The sequence below is a fragment of the Alexandromys fortis genome, unplaced genomic scaffold (genome assembly GCF_014885135.2).
Source record: "Alexandromys fortis isolate MF-2015 unplaced genomic scaffold, M_Fortis_MF-2015_v1.1 scaffold_142, whole genome shotgun sequence".
Taxonomy (NCBI): domain Eukaryota; kingdom Metazoa; phylum Chordata; class Mammalia; order Rodentia; family Cricetidae; genus Alexandromys; species Alexandromys fortis.
The window spans coordinates 2,923,124-2,947,775 of NW_026068057.1; the positions used below are offsets into that span (position 1 = coordinate 2,923,124).

Below are 24,652 nucleotides of genomic sequence, written 5' to 3' on the forward strand. Positions count from 1 at the left end.
TACTTGAACTTTTTTTGCAATTTGCAATGTAAAACTCAAGTAACTCAATCTTTATCACTTTTTAAAAGTCCCTTGCCAGTGGAAGAATCCCATCATAACAATCTCTGTGAAATGAGCCTTTTAAATTATTTCTAATGATTTCCTCGCAATAAAGAATTTTCAAACACTAAAAATGCAGATAAAAACTGAAAAACAACAAATTTGCCAATAAAGTAAAAAATCACTGCACTGTTTAAAATTCTAAAAGTATCTGTTCAAACTGGATTTATTTATTTATTGAGAATTTCACACTGGAGTACTAAATTTACATCCCTTTTACCTCTCCTTTGCTCTGTATGTTTATATGAAGAAAAAATTTTTTGAAATTAAACTATAGTTCTGAACTATCAGAGTTCTTCCATCTGCTTATACATTTTTGAAACACCTATTTTAAAACTTCTACTACCATGCCAAGCATTGGTGGAACCAGGTTTTAATCCTAGTACTCAGGAGGCAGAAGCAGGCAAATCTCTGTGAGGCCGACAAGGTCTACACAACACAGAGTTCCAGGACAGCCAGGAATTTAGGAACAGAAAAATCCTGCCTCTAAAAACAAACAAACAAACAAAAAATGTCTACTGTTATAAACATTACCTAGGTTTTACAGAAATTATGAATTGCCAACTAAAACAACTTAATAAATCACATAGCAGCTTAATTTTGACTCTCCAAAATAATTTCACACATTTGAAAACCATGAGGGAAAGTTATGTACACCAAACAATAATTGCTTAATCAATAAAACTATAAAATGAATTCTACTTACAGCTGCACGTCGGACATAAACAGGATGAGAAAGGTGTACATTATTAAGTAGAAATAAGATAGAATCCAATGTGTAGTATTCTCTGGGTTGGCCTTCCTTTCCAGTCCTAAAATGATTAAAGCATGAGTTTTATTAATTTATCAATCAATTACTTGACCTTAGTTACATGTATTCATTATCTATATCTAGTAATTATCTAACTATGTACTTAACATAGCAAAAATATACATGCAATATAAACTCTCATTAAGTGAGTTGTTGGGGCAAAAGGACAAAATAAAAAATGAAAGGAACAGGGAGGGCATATAAATTCACACTCTACTACTATGTATACTTTTTCTTTTCTATTTTTAAAACAGGCAAGGTCTCATGTATCCCAGCTGGCCTCAAATCTGCGCCACAGCTGAGGGTGGCATGTTGTGTGTGGTGTTGGAAATCAAATGCAGGAACTTACACCTATTAGACAAGCATTCTACCAACTGGGCTACATCCTCAGCCTCACTTTCCACACAATTAAGACTGGAATTGGTGTAGGCCCATATTTCTATATGGTGTGCAGCCAGGCTCTGAAGCCATACGCCCCAGCTGAGGTGGTCAGCCAGCCCTGCAGACAGGCTGTCACTGTCCTAATAAAGGGTCAGAATGTTGTTGCTCCTTTCTTTGTAATATGGAAGATATCTAATAGAGATGCTGATTCAAGCCTACATGACAGCTAGCACACAGAGCAGACAGGTAATTGTGGACATGACAAAAAGCCATTCACCTAGTTACCTAGGAGACAGAATGCTAACGTATTTCCCCTAAGTTAAGTTTTAGTATAAAGACTGTTTGGGAAATAAATGGAGAAATTCTTCAGGATGTGAACTCAGGACATCATGAGGCACCACTAAAAATCTCCCTCCCAATGAGACCATGTGAGTGGTGTCTTTATTCCCGTCTCCTCCCCACGCCAGTCCAGAGAGAGATAGTTTATGTTGGGGTCTGGTAGAGAAATAATTTATGGCCCGGGCTAGCACCAGACCCCAACAATTGGGTTCTGAGCTCTGTTAACAGAGGAAGAAACCCAGGCAGTTGCACAATGGGAAGGACCACTCAGAAAAAACTACTTAGGGGAAGGTATCATCACTAGGGCTGGCTGCACTTAAAAAATAAACATGTTGCAGTTCTTTTTAAAAAGACACTGCCCTACAGTATCCTCATCAATATCCTCAAAGTAAACAGGGCGAACTTCAAGGATGTGATTCTTAAACGTCTCTCAAACTAAGACAGACCGGTGACACAAATCTAAGACATAATTCTATCCGTGATTAAACAATGCAGTCTTAAGGATACACAGTTTTCCAATTCTCCCTTCCCCCTCCATCTATAGCTATGATGGTTGAACTATATGAATCCATTTGAACGCAGCTCCTAAGCCTACTTTACTAGCCTCTATTATCACTTTTCCTCTAAAGTGATACATCAAATCAGCCATTACTTGTTAATTATTATACGAAATAATTATAAAAATATCAGAAAGCACTGAATGCATTAAGGGTAGTGATTAATCTTTTATATATGAACATATTCAGATGTGTATACATGTGAAACATAACTATTAAAGATTCGATGGTGAGCCGGGAGGTGGTTGTCCAAGCCTTTAATCCCAGCACTGGGGAGGCAGAGGCAGGCAGATCTCTGTAAATTCAAAGTCAGCCTGGTCTACAAGAGCAAGTTCCAGGACAGGCTCCAAAGATACAGGGAAACCCTGACTCGAAAAACAAAACAAAATAAAATAAAATAAAGATTTGATGCTGAAAGGTTCAAGTTTTTTCTAAGCTTTATTTTTTCACTCATTTATAAGCGCTTGTCCAAACATGTCCTTTCCAGATTTCATCTCAAGTATACAGTTCCATCACCCTGAAAGGCTATTCCACCGTTTCATGTAGAATTCTTACCCATTCTTTAAAGCTTGCTCATGTGTTCATTCATTTATTCAAGGAAGGGACTTTACAGAATGGACACATGTCAAACGCATTTTCATGAAACCCTCTCTAAATACCCACCCACACCACTAGAAGTAAACAACTTTGGGGGGGGGGGGAGGTAGTTCGAGACAAGGTTTCTCTGTGTACCCTCTGCTGTACTGGAACTCGCTCTGTGTACACAACTAGCCTCTAACTCGCAGAGATCCGCCTGCTCTAGCCTCCAGAGCACTGGGATTAAAGACCTACACTGCCCGGGTTAGAAGTAAATGTAAACAACTGTTCTCTTCCTATAAACTAGGAACACTTCAAATCAATTTGTTTCAATAGATGAAACATTTGTTTCATCTTTGCTAGCTAAGCTAGGTCAACTTCTCCTAAGGCAGGATAAGGAGTTTTCAGCTTTTTTTTTTTTCTATTTTTCAAACTAAACTTCTTTATTATTCCTTGAGAGGAGTTTTTTGGGGGGTGGCTGGGTGGGTGTTTGGTTTGGTTTTTGGAGACAGGGTTTCTCTGTTTAACAGCCCTGGTTGTCCTGGAATCCTCTGTAGACCAGTTTGCCCTTGAATTTAGGACCCCCCCCCCCAACCCTGCCTGCCAAGGGCTGGGATTAATGGCGTGCGCCCCATGCCTAGCTATACCGAGTTTTTAAGGAAAAGCATTTATCAAAGTCCAATAAAATATAATCATTACTTCTGCGTAATTTATTTGAAAGAGTAAAACACGGTAAACTTGGAATGCCACTTAAACAACTGGTTTTTAACTGACCATTCATCAAGTCATTCAATCAGAAAAAAAATGGGTACCAAAATTCTGACTGCATCATTCTAATTATCAAAGTGAAGCATCATTGCCAATAACATCGTTAAAGAAGCCCCAAAGGATTACTAAACTTGATTTCCTGAATGACTTAAATTCATGGCATGAATGGATCAATATTCCCAAACACTTTTCTTTAAGGCGCTTTCCGAAAAGCACATAGGATCAATTTCTCACGCCCGTATGTATAGTGTAGTTCACTCCATTTCGCCAGTAACTTTCTTCCCAACAAAGTCCAGTTTCATCTCGAACACTGATTTTGCAGACTTCCAAACTCTCCCAATCTTTCTTTCCCAGACTTCAAGTAGTAGTATTCCCTTACTTTTTTTTTTTCCTTGAGGAATAACATCATCCCGCGCCCCCCCCCCATTATAAAGCGGGGGAAGGGAGAAGAAAGAAAAAGAAGAAAGAAAATTACTCAGTCGCTTCAAGAGCCAGAGGAGACAGTTGCAACACATGGCAGCCTCTGGGCGGAAAAAAAAAAAGAACTAAGAACAAAAAGCGACAGGGTGGCCGCCAGATGCTGTGCTTTGTGCTTTCATACCTAGGTTCAGGTAGCCGTGCGGGAGCCCTACACTGCGCGGACAACCGAGACAAATTGGTGAACACCAACTGGTGAAGTCGGAAACTCCCATGGTACCTTTCCCTGTGGCTTCTCCAACACAGAAAAGACTGGACCGCTCGAGAATCCGCTCCACCTCTCCCCTCCTCACCCTACAAGTGCAACTTCTGCTCCAGAGAAGAACTTTTCCCCAGGGCACCCGTTTCCCTCCCAGCCCCCGAGGGACTCGGGGAGGAGGAGGGGTCGGGTGGACGAGGTCGCCCGGGGGCGCCCGACGCTGCCCCACCAGCAGCCCTAGGCCGAAGCCCATGCCGCACTCACCCCCAAACTACATAGTTGGTCTTCACGTTCTTGGGCCAGGAGAACTCCCCGAAGATGACTTCGTCTCCCTTGACCACGATCTCCTTCTTCTGGATGTTGTACTGTCGCAGGACGCTGAGCACGTCCGCCATCTTCGCCCCCTTCGCTGCCGCCGCCGCCGCCGCCGCGGGCTCCGGGCACCGCCGTCGCTGCCGCGCCCGCCGCCGCTTCTCCCCGTCGCCTCGCCCTCCGCCTCCGCCGCCGCTGCCGCCGCGAACCAACAGCCGCCGCACTAACAGCCGCCCGCGTCTACGACAGCAGCACGGGCAGAAGCCACCCAGGCCGCCGAGGACCCCGCGCTATATAAGGCAAGGCCCCGCCGCGGCCTGCCCGCGGAGAACGCCTGACTGACTGACCCACGCTCTGCCGGCGCCGACGGCCGCCGCCAGGGGGCGCTGCGAGCGCCCGAGCGGACGAGCCTCCCAGACTCCCGCGGGGCGCGCTGCCGACTCCCGGGAACCGGGGAGGGCGACCACGCTGATCCCCGGTGCCGAGCATTAGCGGAGCTGGGCCCGGCGCGGGCTCCTCGGCTCGCCCTGGACGAGCGCATAGCCTGCTCTGTGCAAGCGAGCGAGCGTGCGAGCGACAGGTGCGCGCGCACCTGCCCGGCGCGTCTGTGCTTCCCGTCCTGGAGCGCGCACTGAGTTAATTGACTTTCCCGGAGCGAGGCTTCTTTAGTTTTGCGATTTGCTGGACCCGAGCACTACCTTCCTATCTGCTGCGGACCCACACTTAGAGAAGGGTTTTTAGGGCCCTGGGGTCAGGATAAACTGCTACCAGACAACGGGGAGTTTGGAATACGGACGTTTTGTAGTTTGGGATGAGTTCTGGTTAGGGGTGCATTTGCAAAGAGGAAGAGATGAGTTGGCTGGGAAAAGAATTCGGGTACCATTTGTTAGTCGCTGGTTTCCTAACATCGCTTGGTTGATGGCAGAATAAAATTAATACGGAAATACGCTGAAAGCATCCTAACGCGTCAACGATATACAATCGTTTATTTCTTCCCCCTGCCTTTCCTTGGAAATATTTTTTGTCCATCCCAGCGACTTTTCCCGGGTAATCACAAAAAGCCTCAAAGGGTTCCAGGTTGTGAAGGGGTGAGGGAGAGAATAATTCTTAAGAAACCTCAAACTGTAAAACAGAATACTTTCAGACTACCAGGGGTTTTGGGGGTTTTGTTTTGTTGAGACAGGGTTTCTTTCTGTAGCCCTGACTGTCCTGAGGCTTACTCTATTGACCAGGCTGGCCTTGAACTCATAGAGATCCTCCTGCCTCTGAATCAGTGCTGGGATTACAAGCCTGTGTCACCACTCCCGGCCAGACTACGGGATTTTTAAATGGCACTCAGTAGGTTTGTTGGTACCCTTACAGTTATGGGAACCTAGAAATCAACTCTGCATATCCTGCGTGGCCTGTGTGTCTTAAGCAAACCTCAAGCTTGGTTCTTAAGTAATGGAACTGTTTGAGAAGAAGTGGGAGGTGTGGCCTGGTTGGAGGAGGTGTGTCACTGGAGTCAAGTTTTGGGGGTCCAAAATCCGATGCCATTCTCTGCCTGGTGGTCTTATCTCAATATGTGAGCTCTCAGATACTGCACCAGGACCTGACTGCTACCAGCCTCCCTGACGTGACAGTCATGGATTCTAACCCAACTGTGAGCCCAAATTACATGCTTGCTTTTAGAAGTTGACTTGCTCCTGGGTCGTGATGTTTTGCTACAGCCATAGATATCAACTGTGATGACATTTTCCAGCTCTAGCTCTGGTCCTTGTGTCTGTTTCTAGGCAGAGACCTGTCCTCAGGTGAACTGCGTCTGTCCAGGTTTGGGGACAATGGTTAGCCCCAGATCCTCATCTCTCCTACAGATATGAGAAAAAGCTGTTAATGTTTATCTTCCTATTTGACAATAAAATCAATTGTCTTCTGAACTCCCTGCATACATAGCCAACATATCTGGGTTTTACCTAAATATCATTCAGGCATCAATACTGATTTACTGATTAAATAATCACATCCCTACTGCCTTAAACGTTGTCAAGGATCTGAGAATTATGAATTATTTTTGGTGCATTAAAAGTTAATAAAGCCAGGCGATGGTGGCGCATGCCTTTAATCCCAGCACTTGGGAGGCAGAGGCAGGAGGATCTCTGTGAGTTCGAGACCAGCCTGGTCTACAGAGCTAGTTCCAGGACAGGCTCCAAAGCCACAGAGAAACCCTGTCTCGAAAAACCAAAAAGAAAAAAAAAAGTTAATAAAGTTAAAACTTTAAAATGATATCTATTAATACCATTTCACTAGCTAACTATCGCTATATATTTTACTTACGTATATTAAAAATATTTGGACACATATATACATATCTAAGAAGTCTTTTTGTTTTTTGGGGGAAGTTGTTGCTGTTGTTGTTTTTCTTTTTTATTTATTTTTTTAAAAAAAGAAAACAAACTATCTTTTTTCATTTTACATACCAATCCCAATTCCCACTCCCTCCCTTCCTCCCCTTTCCTGTACCTAACCCCCCACCTCAACTTCCATCTAATCCTCAGAGAGGTAAGGCACATTGCTTTGGGGTAAGGCAAGTTGCTTTGGGGAGGGAAGACCCTCCCTACCTAAATAGTCTAAGTAAGGTATCTATCCAAAGAGAATAGGTTCCATAAAAAAAAAATACAAGCTGTGGGGATGAATCCTGGGGCCACTCCCAGTGGCCCCGCAGTCTGCCCCAGCCATGCAACTGTCACCAACATTCAGAGGGACTAGTTTGGACCTAGGCTGTTTCCTTCTCTGTCAGACTGAAGTTGATGAGCTCCCATTAGCTCGGAAACACTGTTTCAATGGGTGTACCCGTCATGGTCTTGACCTCTTTGTTCATATTCTCACTCCTCCCACTCTTCAACTGGACTTTGGGAGCTGAGTCCAGTGCTCGGATTTGGGTCTCCACCTCTGTTTCTGTCAGTTGCTGGATGAAGGTTCTATGTTGAATGAAGGGAGAAGGAGAGGGGGGAGGAGAGCTTAAGTGAACGGGATAGTCGAGATGGAGGAAGGGCAGAAATGAGAGCAAGGAAAGAGATATTTTGATTGAGGGAGCCATTATGGGACTAGAAAGAAACCTAGTACTAGAGAAATTCCCTGGACCCCACACGGATGACCCCACCTAAGACCCTAGGCAGTAAAGGAGAGGGTGCCCAAACTGGCCTTGCCCTGAAGTCAGACTGATGTTGTCTTTCAAGACAGGGTTTCTCTGTGTATCCCTGGCTGTACTAGAATTCACTAGGTAGGCCAGACTGGTGTTCAACTCAGAGATCTGCCTTCCTCTGCCTCCTGGGTGTTTGAATTAAAGGCATGTGCCACTATACCCAGCCTAAAATTTAAAAAACAATACAGAAATATATGGTAATGACTCAGAAAATCAACATAGGAGATTCAAAAAGCTTAAATTGAAATAAATTTAACCTTGACCCTGTTTAAAACACAACTTTGTATTGACATTATTTTTTTAAGATTTATTTATTTATTAGGTATACAATGTTCTGCCTGCATGTATGCCTGCAGGCCAGATCAAAGGGCATCAGATCTCATTACAGATGGTTGTGAGTCACTATGTGGTTGCTGGAAATCAAACTCAGGACCTCTGGAAAAGCAATCAGTGCTCTTAACCTCTAAACCACCTCTCCAGCCCGTGTTGACATTATTTTTACATGGTATAAGATTTGATGTCTGAGAGCTGGATGGGTGATGACACACACACTGTTAATCCCAGCACTTGGGAGGCAAAGTTAGGTGGATCTTTGAGTTTGAGGTCAGCCTAATCTACAGTGTGAGTTCTGAGATAGCCAGAACCGTTACACAGAGAAACCCTGTCTTAAAAATCAAAAAGAAAAGAAGAAAGAAAGAGAAAAAGAAAAAAAACTAAAGAGTGAATAATACCAGAAGTTTCCTTTTTACCTTGAAATTAAGGCCTTATTTTTTTATCTTGTAATTGTGGTAACAAAGGCAATTCAAAGAATACACTTTTCAAGGTTCACAAAATAAACACAAAAAGTTTACCAACATTTTTATCACTTCGCTAGTCTGTCTTATTGAACTGAATATTCATAAAATGAGGACACAACTGGATGCTTGTTTGCTCATCAATTAATCTTTATAATTTACATGACCGATAAAACATAGAAACAAAAAAAAAAGAGCTTCAAGTAAATATAAAATGACTAATATACGAGGTTAATTGTGCTTTCTCTGCAAAGGGAAAGAAAGTTTGATGAAAAAATACCCATGATTAAATGCACACATAACCCAACCATCATCAGAGAGGCTTCTGCCCACAGCTGATGAGAGCAGATACAGAGACTCAGGGCCAAACATAAGGCAAAGAGAGTACAAATTGGAGATCTCGATCAGGTCACTTCCCTTGGAGCTTGAGAAACCCTGCAGAAGAGGGGGAGTAAGAATTGTAGGAGTCAGAGGGGTAAAGAACATCAGAACACAGCCCACAGAATCAGTTAAGCTGGCCTCATGCTCATACAGACTGAAGTGGCAGTCACACAGCCTCAAGGGTCAGGTCTGAGTATAAATTATTTGCATATATGTTATCTTAGTGTTCTTGTGGGACCTCAGACAGTAGGAGTGGGGGTGTCTCTGACTCTTTTGCCTGCTCATGGGACTCTTCCTCATCCAGCCCTGGTATGGGGGTTTGTACCAAATTTTATTGTATCTTATTATTCATCATTGGGTTGATCTTGGCAGAGATTTCTGTCCTGCCCAGTCCTGCAGCCCGTTCAGCCCCAAAGGAATGCACAGAGGCCTACATTAATTATAAACTGGTTGGCCTATTAGCTCAGGCTTTCTTATTAGCATTTATATCTTAATTAATAATTCTTTTCTGTGTTAGCTACATGGCTTAGTACATTTTATCAGTGAGGCATTCCCATCTTGCATCCTCTGTGTCTGGGTGACAACTGCAGACTGAGCCTTTCCTCCTCCCAGAATTCTCCTATTCTGGTTGCCCTGCCTGTACTTTCTGCCTGGCTACTGGCCAATCAGTAACAAGTCTTTACAGGGTATAAGACCATTGTTCCACAGCGGGTTGATATTCCAGGGAGGCCTGTTCTTTTATGCAGGGAAATGGAGACAAAGTGGCTCTGAGGGAGAGAAAGCTGCAGTTGGGATGTAATGTATGAGAGAAGAATAAAAAGAAAAGAATAAGAAAAACAAAATGTACATATGAAAGTGTAATTTTGTTTGTTTTTGTGTTATTGTTCTTTCAGTTTTTGAAATAAAGTCTCACTGTGAAGCTCTGGTTGGAACTTGCCATGTAGTTCAGGAAGGCCTAGAACGTCTGCCTTCTGAGTGCTTAAGTTACATGTGTACAACATCGCCAACTCAAGAGGTTCATTATAGCTAATTTAAAGAATAATTTGGGTTCTACAAATTTTGTCTAGCTATGTCTTGGGGGAAAACTAGCGTTTTATTGATCTTCAAAATAAGTATATAATGAGGGTGTCATACCTAAAGGCGATGTTCTTCCTCTTTGCTTTGGTTGTTGTGACTTTGAGACAGGGTTCTAATTTAACTCAGGATGTCTATAAACTACCTATGTGACTGACAATGACCTTCTGCCTTCCTGAGTACTAAGTGGGATTACAGGCACGTGACATTATACTAGGTTGGATTACGGCTGGCAACTGAACCCAAAATTCCTAATGGCCTCTATTTCTTTCTTTTAGACCAACAAGCACAATTTCTTCACAACAGATTTTTCCCTTTTTCTTCTAGAGCATTCCTGGAAGGGGCAATCTTGTTGAAAGTAGGGACATGACTATTGTAGTTCATATTTAACCCTGGTAAGGTCGTTAGTTCGATAAACATAGAAATTAATGTTAAAGCGTGGAAATTGAAGGAAAGTTAGTGGTTGAAAAACAATAGACAGTTTTCAATTGAAATGAACTTGAGAACACATTTCCTAAAGATGGCCCTTGTGTAGCCCAGATTTCCAAAAGAAGGTAAAATAAGTCACCACACACAAGTTGGATAAACGTGATTTCAATGAGAACAATTAGACACAGCACAGACAGAAGACAAAGCTAGTGAGAGAGTCCTTGTATAATTCTTAATAGAGACTCAAGGCATAGTTGATCTGAAAACATGGGTCTGAGCAGGCCTTCTGACCCTCTTAGTTCCAGCTCAACGATAAACACCTCTGCCTGGCCTCTCGCCGTAAAGCTTCATCTAATAGGTAACCAGACTAGCAAACAGACTGATGGAAAGACTGAAAGTTAAACAAACAGTTTCATCAAGGAACAGTAGAATTCTGATTAGTGCTAAGGGACATTATGGGGAGAGGGGAGATGACTACCCTTGACAGCATACTGGAATTTAATTTGCAGCTGAATCCCCTGTAAACTTGCCTCTAGGCTTTGGGCCAGGCAGCCTCAGGCAGGAGTGTGCACAGAATTTCAGATGGCTGAATTAGACAACGGAGGCGCCTCATCAGCTGCAGCAAGGGTCTCTCCTGAACCTCCTTAAAAACTCCCTCTGTGTCAACGGCTTACAAAGACCACCAGGAGCACACAGTGGGGAGAGGCAATCCAGCATAGGCCGTAGATACATCCACCGCAACGAGGGGGCCAGGCTGCAAGGTTGTTCAGCTCATGATCTGAATAGCTGTTTTAAGTAATCACCTAGCTCTGGGGTTTAAATACGTGTAGCAGGGAGGAAGCCCTGAGTGAATGTGTACTGTTGGCACAAGCACAGCCATGTCAAGGACACCAGTACCACAGACTCATGGGAAAATGATAACACCCCCCCACGACCAAACCACCACCACCATTCTCTGGTGAGACGCAAAGTGATGGTAAAGCCTTCCATGGCCCAGGAGTTAACAAGATGTTATTAGTGTATGCAGAAATTGCCCACCATAGCTGTCTTTTTACCCCTACCCTATGTTTATGGCCTGAAGGCTGCTCCTCTATGGAGTTGGCCTCCTTGTTCAGCTGTATGTAATTACCCTGCCTCCTTGTATGTAATAACACCACCTTCTTGTTCAGCTGTGTGCAATAACCAGGCTCCCGGCTGGACTGTATATAATAGCTATGCTGCACCTCTTGTGCTGCCTTTCTGTGTCAGAGGGCCTATCCTAACTGTTCTATGCGTCTGTGTGTCTGTCTTCTCTTCATTGCCTTGCTGCCCCAGTCAGATCCATCCCTTGAGCTGTGCTGGAGCCGTGCTGGACGCGACAGACACTCTTTGTCCCCTCTGAAATCGTGCTGAAGTTTGGCCCATGGTGTAACACTGGTAAGCCGTGGTAAGACCTTCAGAAGGAGGTTTGTTCATTAAAAGGGGTTAGTGCTGACACATGGAAAGTGATTTCAGTAGGGAAGCGCTTTATCTCCTCTCTGGGAATCCTGTTTTTGTTATCACCCAAAAAACTGGCGGGCTAATTTGTCAGCTTGCAAACACCATAAAAATCTCAGGTTTGTCATAGTTCCAAACTAAGAGGTGGCATTATTTTTTTTGGTAAAAGGTTAACTAATAAGTGTTAGAAGATTCATGATCTACAGATGGTTCCTGTCCTTTTCTTTTTCTGTCTTGACTTTCTTTTATTTATTTATTTATTTATTTATTTATTTATTTATTTATTTATTTATTTATTATGTATACAATGTTCTGTCTGTATGTCTGCAGGCCAGAAGAAGGCGCCAGACCTCATTACAGATGGTTGTGAGCCACAATGTGGTTGCTGGGAATTGAACTCAGGACCTTTGGAAGAGCAGGCAATGCTCTTAACCATTGAGCCATCTCTCCAGCCCCTGTCTTGACTTTCTGTATCCTTTCTTTCTTCTTTCTTTTCCTTTCTTTGCTTTGAAGCAACCCCTTAAAAATGGGGGGAAAAAATCATTCTTAGCTTTCAGGCCACACAAAAACATGGCACAAATGGTACTGGCCAATACGGATATGTGAGTCTTTTTTTATGTACACTGATTAAACAAAGTAGGTTGGATTCACTGACTATGTGCTCAAAGAAAGCCATACATTATATATACCTATGCACATTTCTGTAAGAGAATGTTGAATTGGACTTGTTCAGCTTAGGCCTATGGGCTAGGAATATAACTCAGTTGGTAGAATACTCTCCTAATTGTGCACAAATTTCTGGGTTGCATCCTCAGTACAACCAAGACAGGACCTAGTAGCACACACTTGTAATTTCATCACTCAGGAAACAGGTGGAAAAATCACAAGTTCAGGCTAGAGAGATGGCTCAGCAGTTAACAGCACTGGTTGCTCTTCCAGAGGACCCGGGTTCAATTCCCAGCACCCACATGGCAGCTCACAATTGTCTGTAACTCCAGTTCCAGAGGATCTGGCACCCTTGCACAGACATACATGCAGGCAAAACACCAAGGCATATAAGAATAAGCAATTAAAAAAAAATTCAAGGCCATCCTTGAGGCCAGCTTGGGACCCTGTCTTTACTGATCCATCCATCCACCCATCAATACAATTTGTGGTTTGTGTTACATGATTTGGGGTAACATTGTATTTCAAATATGGTCAGAATGTATTCCCTAAAGAGTCACTAGTTAGTGGTATGATCCCAGTGGGGTGATGTTAAAAGATAATAGAACATTTAAGATTTGTGGATTGCATAGTTTTAGTCATGTCTTCTTATCTGATCTTTTAAAATTGTTTTTTGTTGTTGTTGCTTTGTTTTTTTTTTTTTTTTTTTCAAGACAAGGTTTCTATCTATAGTCCTGGCTGTTAGGAACTCACTCTGTAGACCAGGCTGGCCTCAAACTCAGAGATCTACTTGCTTCTGCCTCCGGAGTGCTAGAATTAGAGGTGTGTACCACCACAGCCCAGCTTAAATTGTTTTAAAGTGTTAGAGACATTTTTTCAAAATATTGTATAAAAATGAGTTAACTGATATATTTAAGTGTTAGAGCATACATTCAATCACCAACACAAAAAGAAAAAGAAAAAAAATATGGATTGATTTGGCCCACAGGGTTATGGTTTTCTATATTTGGAAGGTATGAATGAATAAAGAAATAAATGAAGCTAAAGTTGTAATTTAAAAAGAAGTAGGAGTTACAGTGATCATATTTACATGTGTTCAGATATGGAACAAGACTTATGGAAAAGTCTTGTTTTGTCTTGTTCCATAAAGTCAACCTGTTTGATCTGACTCTTGATAGTATGAAATTATTTCACAGAAGAATACCATGGTCCAGCTGTTTTTTGTCAGTTCAGAAGCTACCTTTCTCCTGCTTCTGAGACATAGAGAACCAAAGTGATCCCTATTCAATTTACCCTTTACAGGAAAGAGCTGGACAGGTTTTGATGCATGCTTGACCTTTATGAGGTAGTGATAAGTTGGGACATTGGAATTAGAGAGACTTATAATCAGATCTGTTTCATCAATCTTTTCTAAAGATCTTTTTGTTTCATTTTGTGTGCATGCGTGAGTGTCTGAATGTATGTTTATGCATTCTTGTGCGCCTGGTGCCCACATAGGCCAGAAGAGAGCACTGAATTCCCAGTTCCATTCCTTCTCAAAAGACAAATTGTCCATCATCAGAGACATAATACTTTTGGTGAACAGAATAATGCGGTGATTGCAACTGGGGCATCTGGGATCTTCAGAACACTTGAATCAATGACTTGCTAGGATTATTCCCTTAATAACTTCACCCTTAATATTTACTATTTTTAATATATAAAATGAGGGTAAGAACATGCTTGCTTCATGGGGTTGCTAAGGAAGTTGAGTGAAAAAAGGAGTCGAATGTGTTCTCCAAAGTCCATGTTGGAAGTTAATTCCCTGTATGCCCACATCCCCATACTCCATTCATGGGTTCTTGCTTTTGCCTTCTGCTGTGGATGATGCGGTAAGAAGCACCTCACCAAATGCCAGCTCCTTGTTCTGAACTTAGCCTTTAAAACTGTGAGGGATGAGCCTATGTTCTTCATAACTGATCCATAGATAAACAGACAACTTTAACACAAAATAGACTAAAGCGCTATTGCCCATTAAACCAGTTTTTATATGTATACAATTCAAATGTAGCATCTAATATACTGATTTTTTTTTTTTTTATTTTCGAGATAGGGTTTCTCCGTAGCTTTTGGTTCCTATCCTGGAACTAGCTCTTGTAGACCAGGCTGGCCTCGAACTTACAGAGATCTGCCTACCTCTGCCTCCTGAGTGCTGGGATTAAAGGCGTGTGCCACCACCACCCGGCTCTAATACACTGATTAACATAAATATCCTCTTTGGGTACCAGAAAGTGCCATTCTCTTCCAAAAGTATTGTTCTTTACATAGTCTATCCTATATTCTCCTATGAGGATTCCCAAAGTAGGGTAAGAGACACAATTTTAATAAAAAGAGAATTTTTAAGTTCTAATTTATTATTAGTGTGTGTATATACATATATGTACATGTTGTGTATATGTGTGTGGGTATGTGTGTGCCATGGCAGTCATGTGGAGGTCAGAGGCTAGCTTTTAGGAGTTGGTTCTCTCCTTCCATGACAGATTCCAGGGACTGAACTCAGGTTGTGAGGTTTCCATAGCAAGTTCCTTATCTCCTGAATCATCTCGCTTGCTCAAGAAATGTTTTTACTCTAGTTAAAAATTCCCTTGGGTCATGTCGAAACTCAAAACGGGCAGGGGGCAAGAAAGGAGCAGGAAAGGAACAAGGAAAGGGCAGAGGACGGGGAGAGATTGTGCTACAAATAAAAGGTATATTCTGTCCCTGTATAATGTATTATCTTCATGTGTTTTGTGTGTGTTTGAGTGTGTGCGTGTGTGTGTGTGTAAGCCAGAGGTAAATGTTGGGTTTCTTCTTCGTTTTCTTACCTTTCACTTACTTGAATGTCTTACTCAACCTGGAGTTTACTAATTCAGTAAGACTATCAAGCAGTAAGCTCCGGGTAGCTTCCTGTCTCTGGTTCCCCAGTGCTAGAGTTCCAGGCATGGTCCTCCATGCTTAGCTTTTTACACTGGTGCTGAGAATCCTAATACAGAGCTTACTGCATGGCAAGGACTTTACCAAATGAGCTCTCTCTCTAGCCCGGTGTGTAGTCTTTTGTTGAAGTGTGAGGAGCGGCGGGGCTCCGTCCCTGGCACCCGGCCGCCCGCATGGCTAGTTTTATTTGAAATAATTACACGGAAACTATTTTTTTAAACACTGTCTGGCCCATTAGTTCCAGCCTCTTATTGGCTAGCTCTTACATATTGATCTAACCCATTTTTAATAATCTGTGTAGCCCACGAGGTGGCTTACCAGGGAAGATCTTAACCTGCGTCTGTCTGGAGTGGGAGAATCATGGTGACTCCTTGACTCAGCTTCTTTCTCCCAGCATTCTGTTCTGTTTACTCCGCCTACCTAATTTTACGTCCTATTAGGGCCAAGCAGTTTTCTTTATTAGTTAACCAATGAAAGCAACAGATAAGATACAAGACCCACCTCCATCAGTCTTTTGTGGACCAACATTTGCGAGTCTCATTTCTTAGGAAAACAGTATTAAATATTAAGTCCATTGCAGACTAGATTTTTATTCTGTTTGTTGTCTTCCATAATTACTGGTTGGGAATGTTAGGAAAAATTTGTAGTGAAAAGTGTCTATGGACTTAGTATGAAAATACTTTGGAACAAAGCAATGTGAAAAATGTTATAGTTTCAATACATACCCCAAATTTCATGTGCTTTAAACTCAATCTTCAAATGTGTTCATTTGTGGTATTTGGAAGTAAAGTTTTGGTATTCTTAAGGTCTTTCAGGGTGAGTCTTGTTGTACCCCCCAACTATAGAATAAAAAGGGCCAAGGAAAAAACGCTCTGCCCTTGACTTGACTCTAAAACCAAAGACTTGAAATCCCACTAATCCCTGTGCTTGCCCCAAAGGCAGGCTGTAGAATCCCACTAATCCTAAACTTGTGTCAGAATCAAACCACAACAACCTACCAATCCCAAGCCACCCTGGAAAGCACCCCACACACACACACACACTCTATATAAACTCTGTATTCTGTTCATTTTGTTGCTGCTTTCCACCCTAGCAGGGGCAGCCACCCTCCTGGATTCTTCCCGGCAATTCTCTTGAGTGAGGTTTATTGTGTGCTGTGACTCCCCAGAGTGGAGGCAGCTGGAACAGCAATCAGCATAGCAGAGCTGTAACACTTCTCCAGAGTGAGTCAGGCAGAGCTCTAAAACCTCACTGGGAGAAACCCTCCCCTACTGTAGAACTTTTTCCTGGAGCAGAACTGTGAGCTGTTATACTTTGTGGTATTCCTTGGATTCCAACTGCCCAGATGTTGACCAGCACCATTCTTTTTTTTTTTGTTTTTTTTTGTTTTGTTTTTTTTTTTTTTTTGTTTTGTTTTTGTTTTTCGAGGCAGGGTTTCTCTGTGGGTTTTGGAGCCTGTCCTGGAACTAGCTCTTGTAGACCAGGCTGGTCTCGAACTCACAGAGATCCGCCTGCCTCTGCCTCCCAAGTGCTGGGATTAAAGGTGTGCGCCACCACCGCCAGGCGACCAGCACCATTCTTGTGAGACAAACTTGTTTGTTTGTTTGTTTGTTTTTGTTTGAGACAGGGTTTCTCTGTGTAACTGTCCTGGCTATCTTGGAACTCACTTTACTTGAATCCTAAAAGCATTTATTTTTCTTCGGCCATAATCTACACTGTACATTTTTTGCAAATCGGATGTTAAGATCCCAGTGTCCACGTATTTGCCACATCTATTGCTGGTGAGGTACTGAATGACCCGCTGCTTCAGCTTTCATCTATGAACACCGCAGGCCTGGGCTTCATGCTGCCGGGGCCAACCGTGGGCACTTCACCTTAGCTGCAAAGCCTGCGGCAGCCGCCTTACCCGATGCACCAGAAACGGAGCCTTGGAACTCACTTTAATCCCAGCACTTGCGAGGCAGAGGCAGGCGAATCTCTGTGAGCTCCAGTCCAACCTGGTGTACAAAATGAGTTCCCCTCTCCCTTCCTCTTCCTCTCCCTTCATGGCCCAGCTCAGCCTGATCACGTCCACTCTGGACTGTTCCAGATGTCCCTGCCTCTGGCTGTGCTCTCCCACACATCTATAATAAACTTTCTCCTCCGCCATACCTAGGAGCAGTCATATCCTGTCCTTTCCTTTTTATTTTTATTTCCTTTTATCAATTTACTTTTTATTTTATTATAATTAACTGGATTAGAAGCAAGAACACACATGTCCTGGTTAGTCTTAATTGAGAACTTAATACAGACTAAAGTCATCTGAGATGAGAAGGCACAATTGAGGATTGCCTAGGACAGGTAGGTTTTTGGCAATTCTGTGTGTGCTTTTCTGATATAGAAGGGTTTGGTCTGTTCTGGGTACCAACATCCCTTGGGCAGGTGGTCCTGGGCTGTGTAAAACAAATCAAAAGCAAAAGCATGTGCCAATGAGTGAACCAGAGTGAGCCCCAAGAAGAATCTCTCCGGTTTCTGTTTCAGCTTCTCTCAAAGGCTGTGATCGTGAAGTCTAGCTGAATAAATCCTTTCCACCTCTATGTTCTGTTTGATCAGAGTGTCTTATCACTGCAGGAGAATCAACATAAAGGGACAACAGTGACTTACGTGTGTTCCTCAAGGTCTTTGGAGGGGTTGGGAGGGAACTTGCGGTCACTGACCCAGAGGCCGGGCCTCCCTCTTATCTGTCTAGCTTGGTTATCTCGTGCTCAACTCTAAGCCCCTATTTATCTCTCTCCCTGTTCCAGACTTCGCTGCATTGACTCTGTTTTTGTTTTTCTGAGACAGCGTTTCTCTAGATCTCTTGCTGTCCTGGAACTCACTCTACAGACCAGGCTGGTCTGCCTCTACCCTCCAAGTGCTGAGATCAAGGGTGTGGTCCACCGTGCCCCACTTCTCTTAATCTCCTTTTTAACCCCAGTCTCACCACAACAGATGAGCAACTTTTGGGTTTCACCATGGGCCCATTCCCCTTATACTTCATACAGAGACCAAGTTCCTCCATCAGTGGACAATTATTTTCTGAGTACAGAATCTTTTTTTTTACAGTTAGACTATGTTTTTAGAAACCATATAGATTCAGAAAGACCCTGTCTCGAAAACCCCCCAAAAAAAGAAACCATATAGATTGCATTTTAAATTCAAGCATATTTTATTAATTCTTTGACAAGCCTGTACATGTGAACAATGTATCTTGCTCATATCTTCTCCAGAGTCCCTCCTCACAGTCTCCCGGGGCACTGCCAACACATCCCCTCCACCTTCCATGACCTCTCTTTTTGTTTATAGCCCACTGAGTCCAATTGGTGCTCTGTTGGAATGCTGACTAATCTTGATGGCTTGATGTTGTGCATGGTAACCATAGCTTCAGTGTAGGTATCTGTTGCTATTGTATAGGTAGCCATAGCCTCAGTATAGGTAACTGTTACTATATTATAGGTAAGCATAGCTTCAGCATAGGTAACTGTTACTACGGTATAGGTAACCATAGCTGCAGTGTAGTGCAGGTAACCATAGCAGCAGTGGTCATGAGGTATAAAGATGACAGCAGGTGCTCCTCCACATCCTCTTTTTTCCATCCTGTCTTCTGGGCTGTGGGGCATGGGTTGATAAGGATGCCCCATTTAGGGCTGAATACTCAATAAGTCACTAGTTTCAACACTTTGATTATGAGTTTCTGCATTAACTGATGACTACTTCGAGAAAAGTTTTTCTGGCCAAGGCTGAGCGTATACTAATCTATGTCTATAAACATAATTATCTAGAGGGCATTTTGACGGCATGTCCATTTAGCAAAGTATTAGGTTCCTTCCTAAGGCACGCGCCTGCCCAAGTCTTGGGATTTTCATCAGATTTACAGTACCAGGGATTCTCATCCCTCCCAGTGGAGCAAGCCTCAAGTCCAATCCACAAGCAGTTGTTTATGCCCGTAGCCGTCATACCCTTATTGTTCCAATGACACACCTTGTTTGTCAGATGGATATGGTAGAAGGTAGGGTGCACAGCTAGCTGATGCTATCTGGTTTTGGTTTTATGGGAAGTACATCAGTATAAACTAAAATTGTTTTTGTTTATTCATTTTGCAGAGCTGGAAATTGGACCCAGGCTTGGTGCTGCCCGGCAAATACTTTGCCGTGAAGCTTTAACTCCACACAAAAGTATTGTTTTGGACATTGTTTACTTTGAAAAATATAAAAATACTTATAAAAGCATAGACTCTATATATACACACACACATATATGTATATATAAATAAATGAGGGGTTCCTATGGAATGAATTCACTTTATACTAAGGTATAAGTACAGAGTGAAAACATATATAACCATAAGGATTATAAAATGGCTGGGGCTGAAGGAGTTGGGTCAATGGTTAAGGGCACTTGTTACTCTTGCAGAGGTTGCAGGTTTGATTCCTGGTACCCACACAGCAGTTCACAACCATCTGAAACTCCTCCCAGGGGAGTCTGATGCACTCTTCTGACCTCTGAAGGCACAAGACACACACAAGGTGCCAAAATGTACATGCAAGCAAAACACTCATACATATAAAATAAAATAATACACAAAGAGATCCAAAAAGAATGTTTTTAAAAGAATTATAAAATGGAAAAATTATGAATGTTTTGTCATTGCCACTAAAGAAAAATTACATATATTGAAGTTTTACTCACAGTAGTAAAGTCTTAGTTCGGGGATTACACAAATACATCTCTCTCCCTCTTTTTCCCTCCTCCTCTCCCCTCCTCCCCTTTCCCTGTTTTTGCGATTGTGTGTGTGTGTGTGTGTGTGTAGATGGTATACAACCATGTATTCAGATAGCTTTCCAGTGTGTGCATTCACATAGAGAGGCCGGTTCTCAATGCTGAATGTCTTCCTCAACTGCTCCCCAACTTATTTGAGAGTGAGTCTCTCCCTGCATATGGAGCTCACCCTTTTGGGTAGAATGACTGGCCAGGAAGCACGGAGACCTGCCTGTCTGCCCCTCCAGCACTAGCGTTACGGAAGCATGCCACCTTGCTCAGCATTTGTATGGGTACTGGGGATCTGAATTCACGTTACCACGTTCACATAGAAAGCACATTTACTCACTGAGCCACCTTCCCAGCTGATCGCACGACTTTCTAATTTCAAGACTCATTTCACAAATGCGGAACATTATGTTCTACAAACACCACATGTATAACCCGACATTAAATGAGGATGATGAACTGTTATGCAATTGTATGGAACATCTCCTCCTGTAGGGAGGAAGGAGAGTCAGAAGACTCGAGAAGTAAATAAAACTTAAGGACCAGACTTGATAGTAGTGTGAACATTTATTCCCGGTAGTATTCAGGGAGGCAGAGACAGGTGGGTCTCCATGAGTTCAAAGCCAGCATGGTCTACATAGTTCTGGACCAGCCAAGGCTCCATAGTGAAATCCTATCTCGAAAACAAAACAACAAACAAAAAATCCAGAGCAGCAGCAAAATTGCTCAGGAAGCTCCAGAAAGGTACAAGATTCTTAAGCCCTTGCTCTTCCCTCCCCTAGGTTTAGAAAAGCAGTGAACACCCTCTGCTAAGATGAAGCATTCCTGAAGGCCAAGCTGTCTGTGAATTGTGCCAGGAGCTGTAGGCTTGCAGTTTTTCTGAGTTGTCACCTGGCCTTTCTTCGCTCATGCTTCTGTGAGTCACCCCTCATCTATACTCTTGTAAGCGACTCCAATAAACTGGTAAATTAAGGCATGCTTGGGTGGAATAATTTCTTTTGTCTGCCATCCGTACCCCATTCTGAGGTGAATATCTCCCAAAGTAAAAGCGAGATGATGCATTTTGCACCTAAATAGAGATTTGCGCTAATCTGGAGTCTGCACCCCTACATTCTTCCCACCATAATGGTGATGGACTAAATGTCTGAAACCATACACCAGCCCCAGTTAAATGTTTCCCTTTATAAGAGTTGTAGTGGGGCTGGAGAGATGACTCAGAAGTTAAGAGCACTAGCTGCTCTTCCAGAGGTCCTGAGTTCAAGTCCCAGCAGCCACATGGGGGCTCACAAAGATCTGGTGCCCTCTTCTGGCATGTGTATGCTAGCGGAACTTGTATACATGATAGATAGATAGATAGATAGATAGATAGATAGATAGATAGATAGATAGATAGATAGATAGATAGACAGACAGGCAGATAGACAGACAGAGTTGTGGTGGTCATGGTGTCTCTTAACAGCAATAGAAACCCTAAAACAGTATGAGATCTCTTGGCACTGGAGAAATGAGTCGTTTGTTAGATACCCTACATCTGTGCCGGGAACTGAACCCTTGTCTTGAGTCTGACCATCAAAGAATCAAACAGACAGGAGCAGAAACTCAGCTTTATTATTTGCAGGCATGGACCAAAGCTGGACATAACTTTTCCCACAGGTGTTGTAGGCTGGGTAACAGTGTGACCACCTGAGGATACTTTCTGAGTCCCTTGCCCACGGAGGGGAATTGCCATCACAGTCAGACATGTTTACAGGAACAGACACCACTGGACAAATATTTTCAGGTAGTCATAAAAAAACATTCCTTTCTTAGCAAATAGGATCTGTAGTGTGACCTTCAACCAGGCAGTCGTGGTAATCATTTTTCGAGGCAGCGACGTGCAAGTGTTTGCTTTCCTAAGATAAGAGGCAGGGGCTTTAAGCAAGCGCTCTACGTGCCAGAGTGAAGTTTATAACAGTCTACTTTTTACTTAATCCTATGGTTTCTAGGCAAGGATTGCTGTTGGGCTTTCACAATCAGAGAGTTAATTTGATTTTGTTAGGTGCATCTGCACAGATGTGTGTGTGTGTGTGTGTGTGTGTGTGTATGTTTGCGTGCGTGCACGCATGCCTGTGTTCATTTCCTTCTTTAGGATGAAGCAAGGGAATACAGTACAAGTTAGACTGAGGTAACGATCCTTGGGATCCAAAAACTGGACCAACGGGAAGCATTGGACAGCGAAGAGGGAAAGAACGAGGCAGATGTGACAGAAGATAGCACTGAAATCTGACCTTTAATGTGGAGGAAAGGAAAACCCATGACTCAGCATGAAGACGGGGAACCTAACCAGCTAGTGCTGGAAGAGATGATAAGCAGGAAGTAGTCAGCATCTGAACTGCTTGAACTGGGGGGAAGGTTTTTGATTTTTTGTCTGTAAATTATTATTACGTTTATCTATTTTAATGTGTGTAGCACGCATGAGGAGATCAGAAGACAACTTGCCAGTTCCTTCCACTGTTTGGATCTTGGGGCTGGAACTCGGATCACCAGGCTTGGTGACAGTACCTTTACCCAGAGTCATCTTACTAGCCCTGCGGGTGTAGAACTTTGTGACAGTGACTAAGAGTCTCTCGGGAGGCTGTGGGGCAAGGAGGCCAAGGGGATCGGCCTGAGTGCTGTAAAACAGAGAAACAAAGTTGTCCACCTTGGAGACAACAGCTATGCATAAAAGGATAATCGGTTATCTTCCTATTGCACTGCTCTCTTCCCTCCATATTTGTATGGCAAAATCACTAAAATGTAAGTAACCTAGTACAATCTGAACATCATCATACTTCCTTGCTGCCTAAAAGCCATCAGCCATTGATTTAATTTAATTTTTAATTTGAGAACAAATTTATGTTGACGACAGTAATAGCTGTTAATTTTCAAGTGTACAGACTTCTGCTTGCTTTGACTTCTGCTGTAACTACTTTTAAGTTTACATTTAAGTTTTAGACTGTCTTGTAAAGGTTATTTAAAATGGCATCTAAAACCTAAAGCTTGAGGCGTATCTCTGTGAGCTTGAGACCAGCCTGGTCTACAGTGCAAAGCTCCTGGACAGCCAGGGATACACAGAGAAACCCTGTCTCAACAAAACAACGACAACAAAAAACTCAGTTCCTATATTTTCCAATCTGGCTATAGCCCACATTGACTTCAAATTTATGACTGTATCAATATACTCGTGATTTTGACTGTACATCCCCATTATATATACACTATTTATGTAGTCAAAAACCAGCCCATCTATCAATCTACCATCTGTCTGTCTGTCTGCCTGTCTGTTTATCATCTACCTTCAGTTTTATTAAGCTAAAAATAACAAAAAGCTTTTTTTTTTCCTTTCCAGATAGAGTTTCTTTATGTAGCTCTGGCTGTCCTGGAACTCTGTAGACCAGGACAGTCTCAAACTCACAGGGATCCTCCAGTCCCTGCCTCCCGAGTGAAGTGATCAAAGGTGTGCACCACCAGCTCCTGGCTGACAAAAAGTTCTTTATCTAAGTTGTACAACTTACACACACACACACACACATGTTTGTGTATGTGTATATGTCTACTGAAAATAAAAAAGGAAAAGAAAAGGGAACAGGACTGCTCCTAGGTATGATGGAGGTTATACGTAGATTAAAAGGCAAGTGAAGTCAGGAATATGGATATCTGGGAGAGCCCAGAGTGGGCTTGTTCACACTGGGCTGGGCCCTGTGGAAAGGAGGGGGAAAGGGAGAGGGGAGGCATAAATGTAGAAAGAAACAAGGGGGGGGTAATCAAAATGGTTAGATTATATAGGCATGAGCAGTCCAACCCCCTGGGCTGGAGAAGTTCAGGGTTGAGGGTGGGGTATGCCTGCCAGGAGGGATACCCCACCCTGAATCAGGTAAGGGCTGAGGGATGCAGGCAGGACCTGGCAGCCAGGTAGCCAGGTAGGTATGCTTTGCTATGTTAAATAGGCACCTCAGCCATTTGTTACTGGATTGAAATCCAACCTATACATGTGAGCAGGTTAGAGTACATCTTGAAGAGCTTGGCTGATGAGCCATCTCTCCGGTCCAGAAATTAATGTTTTGTTTGTTTGAGACAGGGTTTCTCTGTGTAGCCTTGGCTGTCCTGGAACACACTCTGTAGAACAAGTTGGCCTGACTCATAGAGATCTGACTGCTTCTGCCTCCCAAGTGCTGGGCTTAAAGGCGTGTATTGACAGAAGTTTCTGTTTTGCCCGATCCGGGCATGTACCACCACAGCTTGATGTTTTAATGTACACAGATAATTTACAGTAACTATAGCAACCAAGATAATTAACATATCCATCCTTCTTAAGAGCTACATTTGTTTTCTGTTGGTGAGAAAACTTGAGAGTGATAACTTTAGCAAATTTCAAGA

The 24,652-nt window shown here is 42.9% G+C and overlaps 1 protein-coding gene across 2 annotated transcripts in view; it reads right to left on the reverse strand.

The window, feature by feature from the left end:
- Cdc73 (cell division cycle 73) overlaps positions 1-4,747 on the reverse strand; it is a 684,130-nt gene extending 679,383 nt beyond the window's left edge. For both annotated transcript variants that reach the window (XM_050119992.1, XM_050119991.1), the window contains exons 1-2: positions 4,472-4,747; positions 806-911 (exon numbers count right to left, since the gene is read on the reverse strand). In XM_050119992.1, the coding sequence (XP_049975949.1) occupies positions 806-911; positions 4,472-4,602 (237 nt within the window). In that variant the 5' untranslated portion in view covers positions 4,603-4,747. The remainder of the gene's footprint in view (positions 1-805; positions 912-4,471) is intronic.
- Between the last annotated feature and the right edge of the window lie 19,905 nt (positions 4,748-24,652).